Below are 21,774 nucleotides of genomic sequence, written 5' to 3' on the forward strand. Positions count from 1 at the left end.
AGACTGGAATACTTTATTGTAAACTTTATTGGCTGTGCCGAGCCTTACAAATCCCCTTTCAGCTTTTCCTTTCTATCCAAACTTTTTGCTATACAGTGATTTATAATCAACTGGAGCAAAACCATCGTCCATTTGACCAATGAAGGGAAAGGAGGAAAAAAAAAGGCCAAATCTGAAGATCAAGCTGGTATTTTACCGAAACAAAGTATCTTTATGATTACATTTAGATCAAACCATTGATTTTACATGACATTCAATTCATTACAGCTGAATTATGGAACAATTAAATAAGCAAAGAAGGCATAAATCTCACATTAATACATTCATTTAGATTTAGAATTCATTACCTGAGGAATTGGAATTAGATTACCCGCCATGTTTATACTTAAAAAGAAAAATTTATTCTTCTGGATACTGTGTACAAACACTACCAAACTAACCCCTTTCTTCTCCTAAACCTATCAACATGGTCTGTGCTCATTCGTGATTTTTCTGGTTGGTTTGATTTTTTCGACTTCTCGAGGCGGCTATCTAAACTGTTTCTCGAAGCTTCTGGAAGATCTTTACTAAGCTCAGATGCATTCGAAGTTCCAGATACGACTTCATTGCTAGCTGTGGTTTGGTCATTGGTTTGTACTACTGTATCCTTTTTAGAACCATTTGATGTTCCTTTAGATTTTCCAACTGTCTGTACAAATTTCTTTAGATGTTTAATGAATTCTGGGTAAAGCTCAAGATTACAATGCCCACCACCACTTACCCACAAGGGTTCATACTTTTCCTTGCAAAGCTCCCAGAGCTGTTTCCCATGGGATACATCCACGACTTCGTCGGCTGTCCCCTGAACATGAAAGAATGATCACCATCACTATTAACTACGAAAGAAATATTTGTATGCTCTTAAAACAAATTTAATGTATACTCAATACACAGTCGTAAACACTTCCTTCCATTCATAATATAGAAACTACATAGAACATAAAGAAATGGGTGATTGTAACTGGTCTTGTTGATAAAACAAGTAATTTGAAGTTTACATTCAAACGCATTTAGCATAAAACCTTTCATACTATTAGTAACAAGAAATATTAAGGTTTTTCATGTGTGCCTAGTTAATTGTCTCTTTAAAAAAATGAAACACCATTTAGATACTAATCGTGTAAAATGCTTATGACTTTATAAGTTAACAAATGTTATCAAATTCTTCAATTCATAAATCTAGGTCCTCATATCATGTTTATGACTTCACAAGTAAACTCCTACAACTGAGTTTATAAGCTAAACATTACAATCCGAGTTTACCAAACCTACACAAATTTAAGTTAATTCTCGAGTTTGATCACCTTGATTAGCACAAATATAAGTATTGAACTAATCAATAGTGAAACATGTGACTAAACCAAACACTCACTTATTGCAATAAGAATTCCTTTTTATGAAGAGCTAGCTACAATAACAACCAAGGCTCGGATTTTTGGCATTTAACACAACTACAGGATAGAGAATGACTTACATGTATAACCAAAACTGGACATTTGACCATACCAATCTTGTCAATATTCTGGATAGAAAAAAACAAATTGCATAAAGTCCCCATATATATTGAATGAAACAAATTGGAGTACAATCACGGAGAAAACTCTACCTTGTAAATATCAAACCAGTATGTCCGTTTTACCGGGTACAACACTCTCAGCCCTGACAAAATTGGACTATGCAAGACAACACCTCTTAACTCTGGTAACCGTGAAGCCAGATCAAGTGTGGGACCACTACCAACAGATTGGCCATACAGTATCAACTGCTCATCTTTCACTCCATATTGCTCTTTTAGGCATTTATATGCAGCATCAATATCTGCATATGTATTATATTCAGTTGGCTGCTTCAACAGACAAAAAGGGTAATTGTCAAATTACAAAACAATATTTAACTCCATAACAACCATCATCTTCAATAGAACGAGTTATGAAATCTTAATTGTGACAAAACCATACTTACACAGTTCAAGAAGTGTTGTCTTTCTTTCTTTCTTTTTGGTCTGTGTGTGTGTGTGTGTGTTTTTTTTTGGGTGTTGTTTTTTTTTTTTTTTGGGGGGGGGGGGGGGGGTTTCAACCAAGAATAGTATGATTCTTTCTATGAAAGGGAAAAAAATATGAAGGATATTATTAGCATTTTTGTTATGTTAGCATTTAGCAGCCATTAAAAATACTGGTATCCACATAAATACTAGTATAAACAAGAGTAAATGTTATGTCAATACACCGCATTAGTATATCAATCTAATATAAGAATGTAAGAATATATACATGTAACCAATACTAACCTAGTGAACAAATATTGGTTACTATGACGAAAATGCAAACACAGAAGCATCATGCTAATACTGATACATGTATTTAGATCTATTAGTCAATTACACTTTATTGAATTAACATACAAGTGGTTTAATTACTTAAGGAAAGTGAGAAAACTATACCTTGAAACCTAGCTGTTAAAAGAGAAGAATCAATCTCCTTAAATACAACATCAATCATTCCATACTACTTGATATGGGAGTACGTGTATCCCATAATACCGAAATCCCTACTAAATGGCTAGAGTTTATATACAAAGGTTTTTGTATTTGAAGTTGGCAAGTTGCAATTCTGAAACCTAGGGTTTTATAAACCTAAATCTCATAAATCAATGTTTTAAATAGTTTTCTAAGACAACTTATCCAAATAAGGGTGGGTTTGGTATTCATTGCTCATTGAATGGGTGCTTGTACTTGTCAAAACAAATTGGCATTTTATGTTTAGTAAATAAAAAAGCTCGAATTATTTTGGAAAGCATAAACAATTTTAAATTTTGAATAAATTTAAATAATTAGCTAGCACGGGAAAAAGTAATGGAACTATTAAGCTAATATGGGTAATGTTAAAATGTCAAGAGGAATTGATTTAAGGCCCCCCCCCCCCCCCCCCCCAAAAAAAAACCAAAAACAAAAAAAAGGCACCCACACATTTTTTTTCTCAATATTTTCATGGAATGCTGGTGTTATATTCCCTTTGGCTAAAATTGTTTGTGCTTTGTGAAAATGATTTGCTTAAAGAAGACATTTCCAATATGTAAAAATATACCTCAAATTCTTTAAATGTAGGCATGTTGTAAAAATATCATATAATACTATCATATCTCTCAAGTCCTATAAATTTAGAAAAATCATAGTCATATAACAATACTATTAAAAACACCTTTATGTTTTTCATGGCCATAATTTCTAAGTACATATGATCAAAACACCATACAATACTATTAAAAACAACACTTTAATTTATGTTTAGGTTCGTAGCCACAATTTCTAAATATATATGACGACAAGAACTCAGTCTTGGGGTCTATTTGGTTAAACTTAGAAGAGTAGTAAAACTGAAAGTAAGAGCAAAAATAGAAAGAACATAGGTAAAAGCTAGAGTAAAAGAATGTTTTGCATTTGGAGATAATTGTACAAGTACTTTTTAACAAACTAAAATTGTTCAAGTGTTTGGATGTCATAAACATGGAAGTAGTTCTTGTAAAATTTCAACTAAGTATATGGAGATAGGGTGAAAATGAGGGTAGGAAGAGAGTAATAGTTAAAATTTTTTAAATGAAATTCTAAAAGGAGAGTGTTTGGTAAATATTCAGGAAACAACATTCTCTCTCCTACACCCTCTACTTCTGGGAAAAGTAACTCCCTACCCACTCAAAAATTACAGATTGGTCATTTATACTACTTTCTTCTTAGAAGTATAAATAAACAATCTAAGATTTATCAGTACTTCTTTTATAATTATTGAGTAAAAGAGAATTTCTTTTATAATTTAAAAAAAAAAACTTTTACTCTCTTAAAAAGTACAAACAAGTCGCCCTCTCTTAATCAAGTGCCAAGAGTTTGATTCTCACCTTGGGCATGGATAAACTTCAAAATCTGGACTAGCTGTCCCAACCATTGAGATGCTAACAAGCCAGTAAGGGATTGGCCTAATTGTGGACCCCCAAAAAAAGAACAATCACATGCATGGCTCCTTCTGTGCTTTTGGCTACATGGATCCTGTTCTAATTTATAAACCATGACTATATTCAAATTATTAAACTGCAAATCCATTTTGGCAGTGTTATTTAGTTTTTTCTTGGTGTCCTCTATCTTTATCTATTATGCCACCCTCCATCAAATACACTCTCCTCATTAACAAGGTTTTCGCATGCCTTCTACACACATGAACAAAATGAGAGTGGTAACATCCACTCCCTAATAAGTGCTACTCCAACTAATCCTATTTTAGCTTAGTGTATCCACTTAGCTATTGAAACTGTACCTGTATCCACTCTCCTCTAACCTAAAATTACTTCTGTTAAACTTGTATTCTGTGAACTGTTGTACTTGTACATATAGGAACACCATATACCTCCAGACCTTGAGCTTCGTAGCTATAATCCTCTACCTTCCCTTTAATTTCCTCCCCTCTCCCATCCTCAAATCTCCTATAGGAGAAGACTTCTTACTTAGTAAATAATAATAATAAATAAAAAACCCCTTAAATTCTAGCCACAACATGGTTTATGTAACTAAGGATTACTACTTGTAAGGGAATAATCTATAAAATTGCACCTAGAAAATAATTTATTAACGTTTGCTGTTGTTGGGGAAAAACAGCCCACTATTCTCTTATATAGAAGGATGGTTATTCCAAGAAACCAATCCAAAAAGGAATGAGTCTTGTTTATTTATCTCTGTTGGTCATAATTATGATTCTTTTTCAAATTTATTCAATGCACCATATGAACAAAATGGAAAAGAGTTGATGGCAATTTTTACTGTGTATATGAGAAATAACACAGTTCCTACTTTAATGTGGCTTTGGGATTATCTATACCAAAGATGAATGAGAATACTAACAGCCATTAACATTTGGCACAGTGCCCTTGAGGCCATCACAGTTCATTTTGCACTGCAAATAATCCAAAGGCTGCAACAAAGGAATAATCCCCCCCCCCCCCAACAACACACACAAAAAAACTGTGTACAGTAAAAGGGCCGAATGGATTATCATTTCCATTACGCAATTTATTTCAGTGTCCCCACAATAATTGTATTGATTAAATTAACATTCAAATTTGCAAATAGGGAAGGAAGACAAAAGACCTGTTAGAATTAAAAAAAAAGATGAAATGAAGAAAAACTAAAAAGGGTAAAAAGAGAAGAAAAATAATATAAAAATTATCATAATAAGTAACGAACCTTTCCAGTTGACTGTCCATAACCAGAGTAATCATAACTGCGGAGAAAATAAAAATAAATAAATAAATAAATAAAGGTATAAATAAAAGACACTGTTAAATTTCCTTATGTTCACATTTAAAGGAATTCAATAAATAAATACAAAGGTAACTATTTACTGAAAAAAATATATACAAAGGAAAATTTGTAGCAAACCAAATGATCTACTGTATGGAATAGCTAACTTGTGAAGAACAAAAAATATTGGACAACATTACAAGCAACACTTAGCTTATTCCATTCATCCAATATATCAGAAACTTCAAAAGCTTATTTTTCTAGTGAAAAGTTTACTCATTAGCAAAACTAACATTAATACTTCCATTTAGTATAAATCAATCTACTCCCTCCTTCGCAACTCTAGGGCCTCTACGGAAAAAGAAGGAAGGAGGGAAAATGAAAAGAAGGGTAAGACAAATACTACCAACAAATACAATACCATGTACAATACAATAAGAAATTATCATAGATGATGGAAATTCGACACAGGAAGATATTTGTAAACTCAATTAATTCATTTATAAACTCAAGCCTAATATATTTATCTACCTCAGTTCATATCTGTGCCATTTAAATAATAATAATAATGAAAAAGATTTCCTAACAAGCAAAGGAATAATCTCATCAGAATACAATTTTGCAACAAGATTACAAGAACCACAATTGCCATGTGAAATTGCACCAACGCAAAAGCTCTCTCTCTCTCTCTGTGAAAGAGCCTTTAGATATTTAGTGAGTACAAGAACTAATCACCTCAGGAACTTGTAACTGAAATGGTCTTGTGACTTAACAAATGACAATGACCATAGTTCCTTCATTGTAAAATTCCACAAAAGAACAGAAGTTCCAACGAACTAAATATAAAACCAATCTATACAGTGGGAATTTTCTGAACATTATCGGTTTATGAATTTTTCTATAAAAGATCTCTTTTAGTTAGTTAACAAAGTTCTCAGTTGGGAACATTTTTGCTTGAATCTATTAACAATTTGACAAATAAATTTTTCTAGAGTATATTCCATCAAATGAATCAGTTGTAAGTCATTCAAACTAAATACTAACATCTGAACAATTGAAAACACATTCAAAATGGATAATTTTGGTCCCTAGACTAGATTAAAAAAATGAAGGGGAAAAAAAAACTATGCTACCATACTAGTTTGTATTCTACTTCAAAATGGCCACAAAGCACAAATTATGCTTATAAACTCCGCCTCTCCTTTACTATTTGTAAAGATGTAAATTGATGCCATTTCCTACCAAGGGGGAGACCGAATTCGTGTCAAATTACTGTGGTTCAGGGACAGGAATTAATTTCATTTGTTCACTTCTAACTGACTTATTTGAAGCATATTCTTTAGAGGAGACAGGAACTGAAGTGATGTCACCTCTTTCATTTATCTGTTTGATTTCTTATTTTCATATCCTATCCTATGTTTTTTAACTTTTGGGATTCAATTAACAAAATAATTAACAACAGAAACATGATTTTATTTATTTCTTAAATTTTTTTTCTTATGAACAAGAAAGGATTTAATTCATATACCTTGTAAGTGAAAATAATTTTTTGCACAAATTAACAATTATAGATTGACAGAAGCTTTTGACACAACCATCTAACTTAAGAAGTATTATAATTTCAACCTAACTCGGTCCACAGCAATTAAACTCCAATCGAATACATGGAAATGAAATTTAAAAAAAAAAAAAAAAGCAAACAGGAAATTGATGTCAACCCAATGTTTCAAGATCCAAAATGTGGAGGAGTATCTATCTGAATTAATAATTATGCTACAATTTATCCCAACAGGATAAGAATCCATCATCAATAATCCAACATGCCATTAAATAGCTGACTATTCTCCAGAGACAAAATAAACCATTCTCATTTCCATTTAACATCACTGCCCTCATAAAGCCTTTGAAAATTACACATTACCCAAACAGTTGTAAGTCACATAACCTTCCTTGAACTGAATCACTTCCCCCATTACCATAACCATCACAATCGCATTATTGTCGATTTCGAACACCAAAAGTGCTAAAAACTAAATTCTAGCTTAATCATACAAGTAAAATAAAACTCATCCAGATACCCATTTTAGCATAATCCACGATACCACCTTCAATACATTAACTAAAAGTGGACAATTGATGAACATAACACATCAATTAACTCGGCCACCATTAACACCCACTCCCATTAAAATTACACTCTTAACTACAATAAAATACTAGGTCATTAACATTTTGATAATTAAAAAAAAAAAATAGAACCAAGAAGAAGAACAACTTAGTTGACTCAGATGGTACAATACTTTTCCATTAACCATCTCAAGCCAAGATAGTCAAAATCCAGTTGACCTCAAATAATGGTAGTTTTAAGAGAAAAACGAAAAAGAAAATAGCAAAATGAAAGACGCCATACTTTATAAAATAAATAATTATATTAAGATTAATCAGTAACAAGAAAAGAAATCTCAATTATTAACACGAAAAGAAATCTCAGTTAGTAACACGAAAACAATGTGACTTAGTCGTCATGTGCAGCTGACAATCTTAATTAAGATAAATCATGAACACTTGATTAAAGGATCTTAATTAAGTAGCAAAGAATAAAATTAAGGAAGAAGAAGAAAAAGGTACCCCATAACATTGAGGCGAAGACGGTTACTCAATTCAACGAAGAGCTCAAACATCTGACCCAAATCGGCGGCATTTCCATGAGAATAGAGCATAGTGCAAGTTGGCTTATGGTACTTGACATAAACCGCCACGATTTCGTTCCCTCGACGGGTTCTAAGCTTCAAAACGTCCACGTTCTCCTTCTTCGGAACCTCGGGAATATAAAACCGATGAGAAGCACCTCCTTCGCTGGAGGTGTCGGCTACCACCGTGTACGACGGCGGCTGTGGCGGGAAGAACGCGAACTTCGCGGCGATCGAGGAGGTTACTCCGCCCATCGCGGCGACTATTCATATGCCTCTAGACGGCTGTCGGTGGCGGTTGTGAGCTGAGATGTAGACACAGAGAAGGAAGTGTGTGTGTGTGTAAATAATAATAATAATAATAACAATAAAAATAATAATAATGAAATAAATAAATAAATAATAGGCGTAGTAGTGATAGAGTAGTAAACTTTTTGAATTTGAAGCTTAGAGAGAAAGAGAGAGAGAGAGTGCGGAAGAAGAGAGAAAGATGAAGAAAGAGACTGTTCATTGTTGGTTTTGTCGAGTGAGGTTTGCTTTTATTGCAACGCTTTCTCTAGACATTGGGACAACTACCTACGTCTGCGGATATATCAATAATGTATTAGTGTATAATGTATAAATCAATTTTTTCAAGAATACAATATCCTAATTTACTTTCTTTGAAACAATACAAAAATTATTTTAAAATAATATAAAAATTTTATAAAAAATAAATATGCGATGGTAAAATTCGTATTTATATACACATATGCATAGGTAATTCGGATGTGCAAGAATACACAAGATTAAAAATTAACAAATTTAGTCAACTTTATTTCTGCTAAACTTACTTTTAGTTATGGAAACACCTTAATTAGGAACGCCCATGGAGGAGTTGCGTATTGTCAAAGGCAACGTGCTTTACAAGTTCAACAAAGGTGGTTTTAGAAAGAATAGGTAACATTTTCTAAGTGTACGCTTTTAAATTCATAAAAAAGAAAACTTATGTATGCATAAATGGACTAATATTTAGTGATTTGGAAGCTATATATTCAGAATCGCCGAGGCAGCAGCGTCGTGTAGGAGCGGTGGCCGGAGGAGACAGCTCATTTTCGGTTCTTTTCGTCCAAACCGGACCCGATTCGATCCGAACCCGCCACTATTTGAAGCTGATTCCAACCAAAAAGGCAGAAAAAAAAAATCACAATTCACAAAGCCACAAGTCAAACCCTAGCGGCCTCTTTCACTCTTCGAAGTTGACTCTCTATCGCCGTTGTTCTGCTACTGCTCAGAAAGTTGCAGAGAGAAGAGGAGAAATGGAAGGGAGTTCAGAGAGGGACCTGATGGAGAAGAAGGAGATCGTGAGGGGACGGAGAAAGAGGAGGAGAAGCTGCCATGTCTAAGCCACTTCCTCTGTCTTGCTCCGCCTCTCTCTGCCACGCCGCCCGTAACTGCGCCGTCAACGTCCGTTTTCTCTCTTCTGTAGTTCTGCTCTGCCCTTGGTCTGTTCTCATGGTTAATTTTTTTTTACTACTTTATTAATTGAATACTAAAATCAACACCAATATAAAATATATATCAAAAATTGAAAAACAAAATATATGTTAAAAAATAAAATTATACTAATCCAATGAGTTATAATTCAAATAGCATAGTCTTCTCATATTCGTTGAGTCTTATTCTTAATTTAAAAAAAAATAAAATTACACTAAAAAATAGTATTTTTGTTTTTCTTATTGTCCATATTTTTATAAACTTATTTGGATATTGTGAAATTATTAAAAAAATCCTTTTTAATTAAAAAATTAATTTTAACATATTTGATAAATTTGTAATAATAAAAATAAAAATATTTAAAAATATTCTTTTAAAAGTTATAATTCATGTTTTTTAATTTACTTAAAAAATATTTTTTTAATTTTTATTTAAAAAAATATTTTTTGTATAATAAATAAATAAATAAATATTTTATATTATTATATCTAAATATAATTTATAGATAAAAAAATTTTACATGAAATATTCAAATATAATTTTTTTAAGATCATTTTAGAAAATCACTTGAAAAATTTTTTTTCTTTAAAATTCACCCAAATAAATTCTATATCTATGTCTAAGAAAATTCATTCTTATATTGATAATGTATTTTTTTTTTTTCACAAATTCATATATACATATAACGCAAAAAATATCATATATGATACTCTTATTATTTTAATGTAAATTTAATATATGAAAAGAGTAAATCATCAAATGCAAAGAGTCCGGAACTATGGACCCTTTTGAGTTTTGATTATTTATGTTATTGTTATTGTTAAATGTGAGATTAGTATAGGAGCAAAGGACTAAGGTTATTCAACATCGAAATAAGTAAACGTTAAGCCATAATCTCGTTATTTTTACTTACTTTTTGTTTTTAAAATAGGCTATCTAAATAGAAATACCTAGACAACACTATCAACATTGAATAGCTAGTGATGTTTCAATAGTCTCTCAATTAATTGATTATGTTTTTTGGTTTTTTGCATAATTTTAAATATTTTTTTTCACCGACGAACACTGTATTTTTCGTGTTTATTTTATTTAGAAAAAAAGATAAAAATATATCTGAAAATTTTTATGCTGAACATAATTACATTTCAATCATTTAACGTCGCTACACGTCGATGGTCGGAAGGGTAAATATGTCCATCAGAATGTATAAATAATGTGCACGTATGACTCATTAAATGATTGAAGTGTAGCGTCCGGTGTGTGAATTTTTAAGTATATTTTTGTCTCTTCTTTCTAATAAATATTTAACCCATCAAACACAATTTGTTTGTATATAAGTAACACTGACTAACTAAATGAAATATTAGAATTCATTTTTTTCAAAAATTAATTTTGAAATGGCGCTTTAGTGAGTGTAATTCACTAATATGGATGATTTGAATGATTTACAATTATATGGAGTGGTTTGTTTTTCACCGTCTACAAAAAACGTGGCCTATATCTATGTAATACACTTTTCTGATCCATTTTAGGAAATTCTTCCCCTATATATAATTCAATGAATTAATCTTTGTATGATTTCTATGTCAAAGCATGAAAATAACTGGTAATAAGAAGACAAATAGGTATTTAAAAAAATTACCATAAATTTATAGAACTTTAAATAAATATATGTATTAAACTACTCTTCCACCTTAACACATGACAACAATAAAGAAGTCTCGTGATCCACAAATTCAACCTAATAGAATACATAAATTCTGTTACAATTTTAGTCTTTATTATGTTATCTTATCTTATCTTTATTTGCTTTTATCTTTTATAGAACAATGCTCTATATATATTTAGTTTTATCTTCATAATACAATACAATTCAATCAATCAAAAAATACAAAGGTATAATATTCTTCATCTCTTCTTTTCTTATTCTTTCACAATTTTATCAATATGAAATAAATCAATAAATTTTGGGATAAAATAGGTCTCTGAATAATTGTGTTACGATGGATAACCGGAGATTAATGGGCTGGACTCGTTGGGTTGGCCCAATCGTTTGATGAAGGAAGCCTCCGAGCGGGTTCGTGTTTTTAGGGCCTACGTCCGACTTGTGAGTGTGAAAGAATGGGAGTGGTACCTGCAAAGACACTCCGATGCCTAAGTCAGCAAGGGTGTAAGTAGGTATAGAGAGTATTGAGACTTAGTAATATCTGAGGGGTATCAGTATATTTATAGTGGTGAGCCAATAACCACCGTTGGAGTAGTTCCATCTTTTAAGGAGGATAACTGTCCCTTTCTCTTAGAGAAGTTGGAATATGGCTCCTGGGTTGAGAGGTTTTATGAGCAATTACTTATTTGAATGAGTATTGTCTGCCAGTTAATCCTCGTCCCCGACTTCTCCAGAGCCAATCGTGGTAAGAACCGACCTCCTAAGAGGAGATCAGTGCAGAATGTGGGTCAATCCTTTTGGATTGGGCCTCTTCTTTATTTCCGAACCTTGACGTTGGGTTAGAGTATGAACAAATTGCAAGTTTGCAACTGTGTTTTATAGGATTATGAACTAATTTCATTAATTTTGAGATTATTTTGTTAACTACAAAATTTCTTTTGGACGTTATTTTTGTGGTTTATTCTAATAACGTTTATGATAATGTTGTATATATAAACATAAGTGTCTAGGTCCACCAGTATCTAATTCACAAATTTTTGTATTAAGAACTAGCTACCTCGAACATTTGATATAATGTGGGGCAGTGATCGACAGTCGTTACTATGAACATGGAGAAATCTATTATGAAGCATAATTTTGATATAATTGAAAACGGTTATGCTAAGTGTATATTAAAATTAGTCATTAAAATCAGTCATCAATATAAAATGTATGTTGGAATATAAATATATATTAAAAATAAATTAAATTATACATATATTTATATAAATATATTGATAACTAATTTTAGTGACTGATTTTAGTGTACGAATAATATTTTTGAATTAAAAATGACAAGAGCATATAAATTAGGTAAAATACATGATAGCTAGATGCACTGAAAAGGATCCAAAATAATTCTGATACTCACATGAGAACAGCATTGAAGGAGAAAATCATATAACTGGTATTTGACATTTGATTTGATAGGAATAATGAACCTATCATTATATGAAATCGATAATCTATTTTTTGTTGTATTTAATTGTTGGATAGTATTTAAAGTATTTCCATCAATTCTATTTTTACCCGGTAAACGAGTTTACTTATTTAACTAAATTTAGAATAAAGATCTAATAAAAATGAGGATTCGTTGGTTTAAGAACAGCATGGAACAGCAAAAGATAGAGGAACTAAGTATTGAGCCAAATCATGACAACAAATAAAAAATAATAATAAATAAATAATAAGTATTGAGCCAAATTATTATTTCCCCTTATCTTGTAACACAAGCATATGACATGGAGCATGGTTCCAAGTTCCAACTGGCTAGAATTTGGATCATCATCAATTCATCGTCACGACAAGAGTATGAGATTAAAATTAGAAAAATATATGAAACTTTAGAGCATTTTTTATTTTAAAGTTTACAAAATACCATATTAATATTTCTGAAATTATATATAAAAAAACACTCCCAACGTTATTTTATTGGATTTGCTGTTAACTCATCTCTTTTCAATTACCTCTCTGATTTCCAAATAAAATTTTTTGAAATTTTATTTATTTAAATATTAAAAAAATAATTAGGAAAATGAAATACATGGCACGTATTTTTAAAGGATAAAATAATACCATATCATAAATATGTATGATACGATTTTAATTAATACATAAATACAAGACCTTTTTTTATTATCTTTTTTATATGTTCAGAAAGTGTTCAATGTTTAACTAACTTTTAATAGCCAACAGTCCAACATATGATTCTTTTACATCAATTTTAATAGCCATAAGTCCATAACTCGAACATAGCTCCCTCTTTTCCGCATTGTATGGAATTATGGATGATTGATATAATAAAATACAAAATATTACTTATATATTAAAATTAACTACAAAAATCAGTCATAACGTATTTAGTTGTTTAATTCATTTTTAATATATATTTTGTATTATAAATTTATAACTTATATTTTATATTCATAACTGATTTTGGTAATTAATTTTAATATACACGTAGTATTACTTAATAAATTATCAATAATAGTATTTATGTCTCAAATAATTTTTTATATTTGTATAAAGTATAATTGTTATTAATTAATTGTATATTTAAATTAGTTTTTAATTAATAAAATAGAATTTAATTTTAATACATTGTTAATGAAAAAAAATTTTATATACATACATTTAATTACGTAATATTATGTTAAAATAAAATTATTTTTTATATTAATCACATGAATTGTCATTCAAAAAAATAAATGTAATTAGATGAATATATAAAATATTTTATATTATTAATGCATTAAAATTAAACTTAACAAAATAAAGAAAACATGGTTAGTTGATAAAAAAAATTTGATCAATATGATAAGATATCTAATAAATAATAGGAGAAATGCTAAAAGGTTAGTAAAATTTATTATTTTTTGCCAATAATTAACCGATAATATTTAAAAATATAAACTAATAGTATGTTGTTGAATTATTAAACTAAAAAAATTAGACTAATAACTAAAAATACTAGCCAAAAATAATAAATTATGCTTTACTTTAACTTTTCTCAAATAATAGTATAGGTAAAATAAATACTTCTATCATCTTTTATCAATGAAACAATTTCAATCTCATAGTAATGATTTGAAAGTATTAATACATAACTTTCTACACCAATTATGGCAATAGAAAATTGATTTGTACCAATAACAATGTTGCCATTGAGAAATGTTATTTGTACACATTAAAAGCTAAAAACTTGTAGACAAACACAAAATGATAATGAGAACAAGAAATTCTGTTCCCCACTTATTAAAGACTAGAAATGAAGCAGATAATTTTCCTTCACACAAACAATCTGATGATGAAAACAGTTACAAATGGTGAATCCAATAAGGTCATGTCTTCAATTCTTCATCATGTGGTAGTATCCAAAGCCAAGATGGTGCTGAGGTTCATTGGATTCATGTACCTAGTAGAACCAGACATTATTTGTTCCACAATAATCTTGTTGGCCTTTTCAGATGGATGAAATGCATCCCAAAATGCATACAAGTCTCTATTTGGGCACAAGTTTGAGAGAGGTGTGCATAGTCCAAGACCATTGTAAGGTCCTTGCCCACAGCATGCTATTTTTGATGTAGTAAATCCTATACAACACAATGAATTATTACATCACCAAATTGGGATTAAAAAATGTTACATCTATGTTAAAAAATCCGTCACTGTATATTTGTATATAATACATTGTTTTATATGTGTATTTTATATTCTAATATATATTTTATGTAAATAGTTAATTTTTTATATACGTATAATATGATTGATATGAATAATGATTTTGGACAGAATTGTAAAAACATGAAGATGATAAATATTAAAAAAAGAAAAGTATAGGTAGATAATAAAAATATTAAATAATGTGAAAAATGGATATATTGGATGTTTAATTCACTAGGTGTGCGGATGATTATTCTAATATTAAGATTTAGGTGGGTAATTTGAGAGTGTAGTGTGTTTTTACTTTATTGGGCCAATTTTAGAGTCCATTGTTCACAAAAATCATTGTCTACCTAACAAAATCTATTAAATTTTGAAAAAAAGACAAATAGGTCTATGAGTTTTTAGCTCAAAAATAAATAAGTAATTGATTAATTGAAAATACAAAAACATTCCTAATTTTTTAAAATGCGATACATCTAAGTCCTTTTGGAGACCTATTTGTCTTTATATATTTTAGACGGAATGACTTAGATGTCTTGCGTTTTAAAATGTAAAGGATATTTTTGTATTTTCAATTAACAGGAATTTATTTGTGTTCGAATTAAAAAGTCAATAATCTATTTATCTTTTTTTCAAAAATTTTTGAAAGTAGAAATAGAAATATAATTTATTTTGTGTACTTTTTAAATAAGAAGTTAAGGTGCATAAAATGAGAAGTGTGTGTGTTTACTTGAAGAGAGGAAGAGTGATAGATATTGGTAATTACCATATGCTACAGGATTAGTAATGAAGTTAAGGTGCATTTCTGCAGTATTTGCAGCAACAAAAACATCCCTGCCGATTTTGGTGTTGAGATCTTGCAACATGCGTTCAAGTTGAGGATTGTAGAGTGAAGAAGCTCGTTGTAATTCAACTGAACATTCTCCATTCCTGCCACGTTGTGCTAATTCCGCAGGAACACACCCTAGTGGACCCGTCCCTGTAACTAGAACTCTTCTAGCTCCCAATTCATATAGTTTCTGAAACAAAAACAAATTTAATATTTCAAATTAAAGAATACCAAGTAAGGAAGATTTTTTCGTAGTTCAGAGTTTTATTTAGGAATTTGTCGTTGGCCAATAAATTACTACATGTACAGGATGAGATTCGAATTCGAACTCCAACATTTATTTAAGCAGACTAGTAAACTAACCACTAGACCAACCTAACTTAATTTTTTTTAGCTGATATATTTACATAAATATATCTTCACGTGAGTAAATATCGAATATTTTACCTGCAGAAGCTTTCTGTACTCAGAAATGAGAAACTTGACATATTGGGGAAGTGGATACTGTTGGGACCTAACAGAATAAGGCACCAAATAGTAGTTGTTAACGAAATCATTGCCACCCACGGTTATGAGAACAAGTGCTTGATTCACCAAATTTTTTGCCGCCGAAGCACCAATTATAGCACTCACTTTCCTCTGGTACTCTTCAAAATATTCTAGTTGTCTATACATTCTGATTATGTTTACCTGCAAAAAAATTGCATCAAGCATTACCATCTTCAAAATTCAAAAATATTTTTATATTTATCAAAATAAAAGAATTAATCGAAATTTATATATTAAGAAATATTTATATCTGCTACAATCTTATTAAATTTTGAATATAATTTTGCAAAACACATAGCTTGTATTTATTGAAAACTACTTTTATTTTAATTTACAAAATATAACTGTTATACTTTTTTAAAAAAAGTAAAAATTTTACTAAATTGAGTCTAATTATTAAGGTGTGGAATTAGATAGTAATAATGAACTGACAAATTGAATTCCGGTGTCGTTAAGGATTCCAATTCCGGCTGATGCGAAATTGGCACCAATTAGGAGCTTCTCTCCTCTCAATTCAGGGCTCAAATATGGCAATACTGACTCCGAACCCAGTCGTTGACCTTCAACAAACAAAAACAATTTTATTATATATACTATGAATATCAATATCATTAACTTAACTAATTGAAGCCAAGATGTTTGAACTCATAATATGGTATCAGAGCTCTATGTTCGAAAGATCTTGAATTTGATTATCGATGGACCCAAATGACAAAAAAAAAAAACTATGAAAAAATTAAACAAATTTAAAAGAGACTCTTACTTAAAGAAAAAATATTAGAGATATAACTATTCATGTTGTCTCTTCCTATGAGTTTAAACTTTTGACACGAATAGTATCATGACATGAACTTTGAGGGAAAAAAAATAGGAAGCAAAACTCAACTGATGAGATCAGGAATGTTGAATCCATTGGAGAAACGTCCACTGGGTCTATGAGTTGGATGATCAATTCCATAAGGAGGAGCATCTGCACGTGCAGTGGTTGCCAAGTAATTGTTGTTTCCACTGTCCACAAGTGAGTCTCCAAACACAAAGAATGCTCTTGCTCTATTATTATTATTATTATTGCTTGGCCTTGATTCTGCTCCATTAACAATGGCACCAATCACCAAAACCAAACTAATAATAAGTGTAGTAGTCATCTTCAAAGGAACAAAATTTGATAATCTTGTCATGTTTAAAATGAATTTTTATTTGGAGTTGTGTATGTATGTTTATGTATTAAGTACTAGTGTTAGAATTGAAGGATTGGATTTCTATTTTTGGTGTGGATGGAGAAATAATAGGACCATTCAAGTATTTATATATAAACATCTTTTCTTGGATATTTATTTATGCATGCATTTCATCATAATCATACTTACTTGTTTCTGAGGTGCCTTTTCGGTGCTCTTTAAATGTTGCCATTCTCACTTACACGTTGTTTATTAGATAACTTAGAAGCTACTACATGAAACAATTTATTTTAACATTTTTTTTCCTTTTCCTTTTAATAATTGTTCAAGTTGGTTCTCAAAATTTTACACTTTTTTTTTTAACCAACGATAGAAGACTCGAACTCGCAACCTCTTAATTGAGTATGGGGAGACTATGCCATTTGAGTTATAACTCGTTGGCTCCTCAAAATTTTACACTTGAATCAAATTAGTTTCTTAAAATAATTTTTTTTTTAAATTAACAAATATGTTTTCACACTTTGTACCCCGAATTAACTACTATGTCAAATTTTAAATTAAAATTTACAATTCACCAAGGATGAATTCTATTTGTTCCTATATTTTTTGAAAATCACCTATAATCTTTATTTTTTGGGATTTTACCTCCCAATAAATCATATGTATGTTTTGTTTTCAACAAACAAATCCTGAATTTAAATTTTGGAAACTAACTTGATTTAAGCGTAAAATTTCAGAGATTAATCTAAATATATTTTTTTACTCCTTTTCATAAATTTTAAAAAAATTGGATAAGTAGTGAATATTTTTCTGCTTTTTAAGTTATATATTTATCAAAGTATATATCACATATCCTTCTTCATAGACGTAATTAGGTACACATAATTGCTAAGAAATGATTAATTAATTAATTTAACAAGCAACTTCAATTCAGAACTGTAAAGCATTGATGTGAGTTTGAATAACTCTTCAAAATCAATGATTTTTTTAATAAGAAGTTAAGAACTTCCATAGGTCAGCTCCTGCTACTAATTAATCTTTGAAGCCTTGTGGATTTAATTAGTAACCTTTCTAGTTGATGACTAAAACTCTAACAAGGAATTAATTAATTCTGGAGGGAAATTACGGTGCAATGAATTTGGTAGAGGAAAAGCAAATTAAAGATAAGAGGAGAGTTAATTAAGAAGCCAAGCCACTCATTCCAATAATGTTATGAAGGTGTTAATTAATTCATCTATGTCTATGTGATTTAGGGAAGGGGGCATGGAAGATGGAAATGATTTAGAACTTTATAAGAATGTGGTCCCTCATCAATTCAAATTTTTTATTTTCTTATTATAGGAACTTTTTGGTAGATACATATAATTTATAAATAACCAACTTGGGTTAGTCGAGTAGTCAGCTCACTCATCCGCTTAAGCAAGTGTCGGGGGTTCGAATTCCGCCTTATGCATGCAGCAACCCATTGGCTAGCGGCAGACCCTTAAATAGAGCTCAGATCTGCGACGTATTAGTTCTTGACCTATCGGGTTGGGGGATACCGTGGGCAACAAAAAAATATATATGTAATTTATAAATATTTTTTAAGCAATCATTAAGCTTAAATACATATCCTAGTTTTGGCAAGTTAATTGACAAGTTTCTTTTTTACTTATAATTAATTATCAACCTTAGCTTAGATTGTTTCAATATACATATATAGAGTAAAGTATCGTTTTTCTTCCTAAAGTTTGGGGTAAATCATATTTGTGTCTCTAACGTTTAAATCGTCCTATTTGTATCTCTAACGTTTGTAAAAATGATTCAATGTTATCCTGCCGTCAATTACATATCATGAGCGCTTTAGTTTGAGTTTTAAAAATCTCTTATTGAAGTTAGAATACAAATGTTTAGGATAGAATCGATGATCTACTCCAAAAAATAGCTCATCAAATGTTGAAATTAATTCCTACAACATTTACATAATTCACTTTTCTAGGGACACAAATAGTGGGTATAATATTAAAATCGAACACATCCAAGTGAGACCTAATTGAGAATAAATACATCCAAGTGAAAATAATTGAAAAATATAATCTGATTTGTTAGTATAATTGATAGTATAGAATAACATTGAATCACTTTTATAAACGTTAAGGATACAAATAAGACGATTTAAATGTTAGGAACACAAATAAGACTTACTCCAAACGTTGGGACAAAAACGATACTTTACTATATATATATATATATATATATATATATATATATATATATATATATATATATATATATATATATATATATATATATATAAAGAAACAAAAGGGAGTTCCAAAATTAAAGCATATTTTGAAGTAGCTACTAGCTAGTATTTGAGTCAAGTCATTTACGTCATTGACAATAATTAAGGATGAACAATGAATTAGTAGTTGGGATGAATTGAATATGAAATTATGAATAAGCTAAGACACCATAATCGTTCTAGTAGTTTTTGACTGGTCCTAAAATATAAAAGGGACATAAGAAAGAGAATTTATTTCAGCAGCAAGAGCCGAATGAATCGGTGTCTTAGTCTAGCAGCTAGCTAGGAAGGATAGATGGCCCTACTACTCACCAAACATGTATCTAAAAAGAAAAATGTAACGTTATCTGCATGACTACATATCTAAACTAAATTATGAAAAGTATACAAAATTTAAGTTTTTAATATATTCGGATAAAAAATTTAAAAAATTTCATTAATAATAGTTTTAATATATACTTTTAAATTTGAGAAAATTCCACTTCCTTCTCCTGCAAGATGCTAAAATAACACTCCCTTCCCCTCTATTTTATAAATGTACATTCTATTCCCTTCTAACTTTTAAAAAACCTCATCTTTAATCCATTTCAAATTTTTTGTGTTAACTAATATTAACTTTATCTATTTTAAAAAAAAATTATTTTTTAGAAAAATACCCATTAGCAAAAATTTTATTTTTTATCATTAAATTTTACTTACCAAAATACTCTTTTAATAAATTATTTTTTATTGATTAAATTGTATTTTTATTAAAATACTTTTAAAAAAATTAATAACTAAATTATTTTTTTCTAAGATACTTACCCTTCAATAATTTTTTAATTATTAAATTGTGATTTTACCAAAATTTTTGTTAACAATTATTTTTATATTTTACTATTAATTTTTTGATATCAATATATATTATTTTAACATTAAATAAAAAAATCTTACAACTGTTAATATATATAACAATTAATATATATTGATATTGAAAAATAATCTTACTAAAATTTTTTATTTAATGTTAAAATAATATATATATAGATATCAAAAAATTAATAGTAAAATATAAAAAAATTGTTAACAAAAATTTTGATAAAATTATAATTTAATAATTAAAAAGTTATTGAAAGGTATTTTAGAAAAAAAATATATAATTATTAAATTTTTTAAAAAATATAATTTAATTAATAAAAGAATAATTTATTAAAGGATATTTTAGTTAGCAAAATTTAATGATAAAACATAAAATTTTTATTATTGGATTTTTTAAAAAAAATAATTTATTTTTTTTAAATTGATAAAGTTAATATTAGTTAACACAAAAAGTTTAAAATGAATTAAAGATGAGGTTTTTTAAAAGTTAGAAGGGAGGGGAATGTACATTTATAAAATAGAGGGAAGGGAGTGTCATTTTAGCATCTCGTAGGGGAGGGGAGTGTAATTTTTTCTTTAAATTTTAATGCATATATTAGTAAGGATGGCAACAGAGTCTGTACTCGTGTGTATGTATTTATGGAAAAGACACCATTAAAAATATCATTAATAGCTATAAATTACAAAAATTACTGGTTCCTACCTCTTAGCACTCCTCCTTATTAATTTTTTTCAATTCGATTGGGGTGATAATTATTTGATCCGGTACAAGACGAGTTTTCATCGGGGCAGATTATTGAATAGGATAGAGAAGGGTCGATTTTTGAAAATACTGATTTCTATATATATATATATGATTTGATAAAAAACTTGATTTAAAATATATATTCATTTTTAACATTGTATGACTATTGTTTTAAATTTAATTTATATTTGGAGTTCAAGGTTTTATAAATTTTGAAATTTTAAAGATGACAGGAACAGGTAGAAATAGGGTGATTAATTATCTGCAATGGTTAGTTAGGATAAAAGTTTTTACTATACGCGGATAATAACGTAAAGAAAACCTATTTTTACCTGTTCCATTATCATGAAGTTAGCTAAACTCGTTAAATAAACAAGGTGTGAACAGAAAAAAAAAAATTAAAAGAGATAAAATACATATGTTTAGTTAATTGGTGAATAGGGTATTTAATCATTAATAGATTAGATTTGATCT

General features: G+C 29.3%; 2 protein-coding genes and 1 long non-coding RNA gene across 8 annotated transcripts; 1 reads left to right on the forward strand and 2 right to left on the reverse strand.

Moving 5' to 3' along the window:
- Nucleotides 1-173: 173 nt before the first annotated feature.
- LOC112783121 (uncharacterized) lies at nucleotides 174-9,598 on the reverse strand. Of its 6 annotated transcripts, none has more exons than XM_072230177.1 (6): nucleotides 9,333-9,598; nucleotides 7,949-8,315; nucleotides 5,264-5,300; nucleotides 1,646-1,882; nucleotides 1,514-1,561; nucleotides 174-841 (listed from the first exon to the last, which is right to left on the reverse strand). In XM_072230177.1, exons 2-6 carry the CDS (start codon nucleotides 8,263-8,265, stop codon nucleotides 428-430), a joined length of 1,053 nt encoding a protein of 350 aa, XP_072086278.1. In that variant the 5' UTR covers nucleotides 8,266-8,315; nucleotides 9,333-9,598; the 3' UTR covers nucleotides 174-427. The 6 variants fall into 6 exon arrangements, with proteins under 6 accessions (XP_072086278.1, XP_072086280.1, XP_025681682.1 ...); XM_072230179.1 differs by lacking the exon at nucleotides 9,333-9,598 and adding an exon at nucleotides 8,844-9,042; XM_025825897.3 differs by lacking the exon at nucleotides 9,333-9,598 and adding an exon at nucleotides 8,515-8,654.
- LOC140182783 (uncharacterized) lies at nucleotides 8,777-10,293 on the forward strand. Its single transcript, XR_011878905.1, has 2 exons — nucleotides 8,777-8,949; nucleotides 9,037-10,293. It is a non-coding gene; the product is annotated as an uncharacterized lncRNA (long non-coding RNA).
- A 3,923-nt stretch (nucleotides 10,294-14,216) lies between these two features.
- On the reverse strand, nucleotides 14,217-17,672 carry LOC112785192 (GDSL esterase/lipase At5g33370). Its single transcript, XM_025828643.2, has 5 exons — nucleotides 17,122-17,672; nucleotides 16,668-16,795; nucleotides 16,134-16,376; nucleotides 15,624-15,876; nucleotides 14,217-14,784 (listed from the first exon to the last, which is right to left on the reverse strand). The coding sequence occupies exons 1-5, from the start codon at nucleotides 17,411-17,413 to the stop codon at nucleotides 14,552-14,554; spliced, it is 1,149 nt and encodes a 382-aa protein (XP_025684428.1). The 5' UTR covers nucleotides 17,414-17,672; the 3' UTR covers nucleotides 14,217-14,551.
- Nucleotides 17,673-21,774: the final 4,102 nt, after the last annotated feature.

This window comes from Arachis hypogaea, chromosome 20 (genome assembly GCF_003086295.3).
Source record: "Arachis hypogaea cultivar Tifrunner chromosome 20, arahy.Tifrunner.gnm2.J5K5, whole genome shotgun sequence".
NCBI lineage: Eukaryota > Viridiplantae > Streptophyta > Magnoliopsida > Fabales > Fabaceae > Arachis > Arachis hypogaea.

Excerpts from the sequence above, each read along its gene's own strand:
- LOC112783121 (XM_072230177.1), bottom strand. The coding sequence starts at position 8,265 with ATGGGCGGAGTAACCTCCTCGATCGCCGCGAAGTTCGCGTTCTTCCCG. Across the intron at positions 1,883-5,263 it reads ATGGACAGTCAACTGGAAAG|CCAACTGAATATAATACATA; the intron begins GTTCGTTACTTA and ends CTGTTGAAGCAG. Across the intron at positions 1,562-1,645 it reads ACTGGTTTGATATTTACAAG|AATATTGACAAGATTGGTAT; the intron begins GTAGAGTTTTCT and ends TTTTCTATCCAG.
- LOC112785192 (XM_025828643.2), bottom strand. The coding sequence starts at position 17,413 with ATGACAAGATTATCAAATTTTGTTCCTTTGAAGATGACTACTACACTT. Across the intron at positions 15,877-16,133 it reads AGTACAGAAAGCTTCTGCAG|AAACTATATGAATTGGGAGC; the intron begins GTAAAATATTCG and ends TTTTTGTTTCAG. Across the intron at positions 14,785-15,623 it reads TACTAATCCTGTAGCATATG|GATTTACTACATCAAAAATA; the intron begins GTAATTACCAAT and ends TGTGTTGTATAG.